This window comes from Chiloscyllium punctatum, chromosome 32 (genome assembly GCF_047496795.1).
Source record: "Chiloscyllium punctatum isolate Juve2018m chromosome 32, sChiPun1.3, whole genome shotgun sequence".
Classification (NCBI taxonomy): domain Eukaryota; kingdom Metazoa; phylum Chordata; class Chondrichthyes; order Orectolobiformes; family Hemiscylliidae; genus Chiloscyllium; species Chiloscyllium punctatum.
The window spans coordinates 26,893,101-26,899,100 of NC_092770.1; the positions used below are offsets into that span (position 1 = coordinate 26,893,101).

Below are 6,000 nucleotides of genomic sequence, written 5' to 3' on the forward strand. Positions count from 1 at the left end.
ATGTTCCTAACATGTGCAGCTCAGCTATTTATAGGTTAATATATAATGCCATCATGGGAGTTGGATTTTTCCCCCTCTCAGGCCTTCTGTTGTTTTTCTTAGTTAACCTGTTCCTGCAACCCACCCACTCTTTAAAAGTAATGAATGCTCCCAAGGTAATTAACTCAACACTTGCACCTGTATTCATAATTTTGTGTTATGACATACTGCAACATTTTGAAAGCATTGGAGGTACAAATTTTCAGCATTTATTTCCTTCGAACAGCTCTGTGGTCAAAGCAAAACTCTTTAGTTATCTGCTTCCGTATTTAATAGCAATCCAATGTGGAAAAAATCTTGGGTTAAAAGAGTATTGACATCTAAATTTTACAAATGCTTGTAGTTAGGAAAGCAATCCCATAGTTGGGTGTAACTTTTAAAAACATGATATACGAGTAACTCCTATACTTCTGAATGGTTCGTTTACATTGTCCAGTATTGTGTTCTGGCCTGCGAACAAATTGACTTGGGAACAGACTCCAGAATGGGACCTGTTTGTGGCCTAGTGAATGCCTGTATTTGCAAACCATTTTTGACTATCTTGACAATCTGAAATAACTAAATAACCTTTAATCATCAAAGATATATATCTAAATAATATTGCACCATCACTGGATGTCATCCTGATTGATATAAAGCCAGTACTTGGACTCCTTTATTTCTGTTCTGAGATCAGGCTTTTATAAATTGTTCGATCGAAAGGAAAATTACAGTTCCTGATCCTGCCTTCCACTGTCCCTAACATCCTCTAGAATAGAATTCAGAAACAAGAACTCTTGCTTGACCAGCGGAGAACTTGAGGCCAGTTGTTTGGGATCCATCGTGGCTGTCTGCGATTGGCTTAACTAAACACAGCTGCAAATATGACATCTTGGTCTGCAGAGCTGAGTACTGCATCATATTGAGCATTCATGGACTGATTCCTAGAACTTCACTAGCTGCTACTTTAGTTTCCTTAATGGATGAGTTGCGTGCTACTGTAGTCTGTCTGTCTTGTGAATCTCAAATTCAAAACATTACATGGCAATAAGTATGTACAAGGGTATAAGACCATAGTACATGAAACATCAGTAGTGTTACTTAGAAATAACTTCTAAAAATACGAAGCACTACTGTTGCTGTGCTCAAGAACTGACAGTAACATTTGACATGTATACATAGAACCAAAATATTTTTTATCCTGAAAGGAACTGAAGTGATTTTAAGGACTCTTACTTTGCAGCTTTATAAAATAAATTACTTTAATTATTAAACCGGGGAATAGTGTCATTTAAAACGATGATACTTGTTTTACAGATGAGACAAACTTGCCTGCAGACATCCCAAGTTACTTGTCATCCCAGGGAACCCTATCAGATCATCAGGAAGGCTATGGGCGATCAGAAGCTGGAAGTCACCATCAACTTATGACTTCCTCTATGAATGGATATTTACTTCAGCATAGAGGAAGTGATGGTAAGCGTTCAAGCTAATTGGCATGGAGAAATTCTCAATGTTCCACAATAGTCTGCCTGCCTTCGTTTGCATTAAGTCATTTAAGGCATGTGTTGAAAATCTTTATACTCACCAGTCCAGCTTGCAAGCAAAACAAAATTAAGAAACAGAAATTTCTAGATACACTGGGCAGGTCTGATAGCATCTCTGGAGATAGAGCAAAGTTAACATTTCAAGTCCAGTGATGATTTTTTAACAGCTGTTGGGAGGGAGGGGGAATGAGTAGATAGGCAGTGATGGAGCCTAGAGAGGGTGAATAACAGACAGTTAAAGCAGAATTAAGTTTCCTTTGTATGTTGACTGTCTAATGGAGGGAAGCTGAGAAAACATTTCTACTGCCCCTCCCAAATGGCTTACTAACAAGCAGCAGGAAAGAATTTGAGATGTTTCTCTGAAAACCACTTGAGTAGCTTCCTTTGGTTTTGTTGAAGATTTTTAGAAAAAAATGTAAAACCAATTTAGTATAGATCAGCAAATTTAAAAATGTGCTTTCTTTCAAGATCTTTGTCATATTGACAATGGAAGCGACACCGATCTAGAAGGCATGGCTGACCCACTAGTTTTTCATGACCCAGATCAAGCAGGCTCAGTGTACATGGGAGGAACTGTGTATGAATCAGAACGGCTGGAAGGAATCCATCAACACGGTAAATGCAAACTAGGTGCTTTAATACAAAACTAGAACACTGCAGATGCAGAGGCATTGGCCATGCTAAAACATCTCACTGTAACTATTTGTTATTTCAACCAGATGGAAACTCTGATCAGGTAGTGGCTTGTGCCAATGCATATGATGACTCCAGCATAAATTCAAAGAAAAAGGAATATTGTCAATATTCCCAAGTACCTCCAGAAGATCCCTTTGATCAAGCCATCGCAAAGATAATGGTACAGATCCCAAGTTCAAACTTGTTCAATTCTGTGCAAACCCTGCACAAAGGAACTCCTATTGGCGTTCCAGGTTCAAGCAGAAATTCAGAAAAATTACCAGCAACCATGTATGGTGGTATGTATTTTGTTCGCTCAGTGATATAATGGAAGGATTAAGATCAGATTGTATGCCTGTCTTGTTACCAAATCCTAATGTTGCAGTATTTCTTTTTAAATGTCAATTTAGCTATGAGTAAATGATATTAAAATAGTGATGTGACATTTAAAGTAGTATTTATTTGCTATGACAATTAAAGCACAAGCACTTGCATTTTTAAAACAACATTGGTATTTTGTCCCAGACTGATTCCCAGGATGGCAAGACTGACATATGATGAAAGGCTGGATCAACTGGGTTTGTGCTTCCTGGATTTTGAAAAATTAGGGGGATCTTTCATAGAAGTATATAACATATAAGGGCAGCACTGTGGCTCAGTAGTTAGCACTGCTGCCTCACAGCACCAGGAACCCAGGTTTGATTACAGCCTTGGGCAACTGTCTGTGTGGAGTTTGTACGTTCTCCCCATGCGTGCGTGGGTTTCTTCCGGGTGCTCAGGTTTCCTCCCACAGTCCAGAGATGTGCAGGTCAGGTGAATTGGCCATGCTAAATTGCCCATAGTGCAAGGTGCATTCGTCAGAGGGAAATGGGTCTTGGCTGGCTTACTCTTCGGAAGGCTAATGTGGACTTGTTGGGCCGAAGGTCCTGTTTCCACACTGTAGGGAATCTAATCTAATCCTGATGGGACTGGATAGGTTAGATGTGGGAAGACTGTTCCCGATGTTAAGGAAGTCTAGAACTAACAGTCATAGTCTAAGAATAAGGAGTAAGCCATTCAGGACTGAGATGAGGAAGAATTTCTTCACTATGGAATTCCCTACCACAGAAAGCTATTTATGGCCACTTCATTAGATATGTTCAGGCAGGAGCTGGACATGGCCCTTGCGGCTAAAGGGATCAAGGGGTATGGAGAGATAGCGAGAATGGGATATTGAAATTGCATGATCAGCCATGAGTATATTGAATACTGGTGCAGACTGGAAGGGTCGAATGGCCTGCACCTGCACCTATTTTCCATGTTTCCTTTGTTTCTTCCAGTTTTTTTAAGTGAAAATAGGTGTGCATGACCTTTGTGGCTCAATGGGCTTTCCTAATTCAGCTTTTGTTCAAGACTGAACATTTACAAATACCTTCTGTTTCACTGGATATGAATGGAAAGACATTTCTGTTGTGGCTCTATCTTTCACCAGACGCTAAAATGTCACCAACTTAAAATCCTTTAGTAGATTTAAAAGAAACTGCATGTTTGACATGTTCATTTGGAGAACAAGCATACTTGGAACTACTGTGGCCCTTGACATTTCAATAAGATATGTCACAACAAAAATGACTTCAATATTTTTCAGGTTACAAGTATTATTACCCTCTGCAGCAAAAATAGAGTAATACAGGACCAGCAAAAGCTTTTGCTAAACTTTTCAAATGGCGTAGTTAATAGATTTGTTAAATACTGCACACAGACCTTTTCAAATTTGCCATCCATTTGTATTTCTGTTTGTACAAAGAACAAAAGATGTAGAAGCAGAAGTAGACTATTTGGTCTCTAGAACCTGCACTTCAAGACATTGGTGGCTGTGACACCACTTTCCCACCCACTTACCATGTCTCTTTGTTCTCCATCTTGCATGCTCCATACTTGATATCTTGTGCTATCCTTCTGATAATTTTGCAGTGGCCTATGTTTGTTGCTTGAGTTTTTAATCACAACGTCAGTAACAGCAGATTCTTTCTTTTTTCAAAATGATACTTTCAAAACTCAAATTACCTTGGAAGATAAAATGCTTCTATTGCATCTGTTTTCAGGGACATTTGGGAAACCTCTGTGGAGAACACTCCAAGATCCCTATTCTGATTGTACCCAGCCAGCTGTATCTCCATCATTAACACTTCATCACAATCCTCGAGCCTTACTCCACAGTGATTCTGAGGCTGAAGAACAGTCAGACAATCCTCCGGTTTCTGTCACTGGGCAACACAATAGTACTTACGAACGCAATGTTGACAAATGCAGGACTCCAGTATTTCAGCCTTACAGAGTTAATACGTAGACGTATGAACTACTACACTGAAATTTATTGTACCAAAGAAAGACTTGAACAAACTACCTCATAAAGCTGTGTTGCTGCAGTTCTGCGGAAAAAAAACAATTCATTCATTTAGGAAATAGTTGTATCATGAACAGGTTGTAAATCGGCATAAACTGATGATGGATGGACCAAGAAGAAATGTTAGTGATGTATGCTTTTATTTTGAGAACACTACCCTTCTGAAGTATGACGAATTTGCTATATTTTTTATTATTTTATACTTTTTTACTGAGATATGAATTTTCACCTGTAAATTATGTAAATAACTAGTATTTTACCTATGTTTGTATAATAGGGAGACATTTTTTTTATTGAACTTCATTAGTATGCTAGAATTTATTATTGGCGGTACAGCATGTTAGTTATGTGGTGCTAGTTCTGACTATGGGTCAGAATTGTAGTGCCTTGTTTGCACATCTAAGTTGACAATAAAATGGCATTTGCTTTGAACCATACTTTTTGAAGGAGCACGTATTTATATTCAGACTTAAATTTACTTGCTACGTAATCTTTGTACCCCATATCATGCTTTTAAACTAAATTGCAGCTGCCAAAAGTGATCGAATGATCTTAATAACATGGGAGATTTGCACTGGCAAATGTTGAGCCTATGAAGATAAATACTGCATTGTGTCTTGTGAGGGAGATGTGGCAGTATAGATATTTCCTTATTCCATGAATTGTATTTTATCTCCTCAAACATTTTGTCATCAGAACATTAGGCACCCATATTTCTGATTCACATCGTAACTCTTATCAAAAATATGCATACTGCAACCGTAATGATCAATCTGAAAAGTGAAGATCAAACCTGTTGTACATCAGGAAGTTGTAATTGCTCAGATTAACATTATTGCAATTTAATTTATAGATATTTTCCAATATGATCCTTCTACTGAGCAGTATAGGTTGTAATTTTTAAAGGACCTGTTTTTGTGTTATTACTTAATTGTTTGAGTTATGGACAGAAGAAAATACTGCTGTAGTTAATTTGTTGTTTTGTGTCACTGAATTTTTTTTTCAAGAAAATAATTATCTCTCCACCCACCCCACCACTACCACCACCACCCATTCCCAACACTTTCAGACTTCTGGTGACATGCTACGTATCAATAGGCTTTGCAAAAAAATTGTCTGGAGTAAATTACAATTGCTTTAAAAAAAAAATTCCCCTTCATTCCACAATGCAAATGCGTCTCTTTACCGTAACATTTTTAAAGCCTAAATTGTATCAGTACAATTATTTTTAGCTATTTGTAGATGCAGATCCTTATCTTGCATTTACTATATGTATAATAGCAGGTCTAGCTGTTGGGACATCAAGCTTTTTCTGAAGGGTCTGTGTGCATTCAAAACAGACATGAGGTTAGTGTGCAAAATCTATATTTCTTT

General features: G+C 37.8%; 1 protein-coding gene across 2 annotated transcripts in view; it reads left to right on the forward strand.

Annotated features, from left to right (window-relative positions):
- Positions 1-5,063, forward strand: part of LOC140457998 (leucine-rich repeats and immunoglobulin-like domains protein 3) — a 60,777-nt gene extending 55,714 nt beyond the window's left edge. For both annotated transcript variants that reach the window (XM_072551926.1, XM_072551927.1), the window contains 4 exons: positions 1,336-1,494; positions 2,034-2,180; positions 2,285-2,539; positions 4,325-5,063. In XM_072551926.1, the coding sequence (XP_072408027.1) occupies positions 1,336-1,494; positions 2,034-2,180; positions 2,285-2,539; positions 4,325-4,569 (806 nt within the window). In that variant the 3' untranslated portion in view covers positions 4,570-5,063. The remainder of the gene's footprint in view (positions 1-1,335; positions 1,495-2,033; positions 2,181-2,284; positions 2,540-4,324) is intronic.
- Positions 5,064-6,000: the final 937 nt, after the last annotated feature.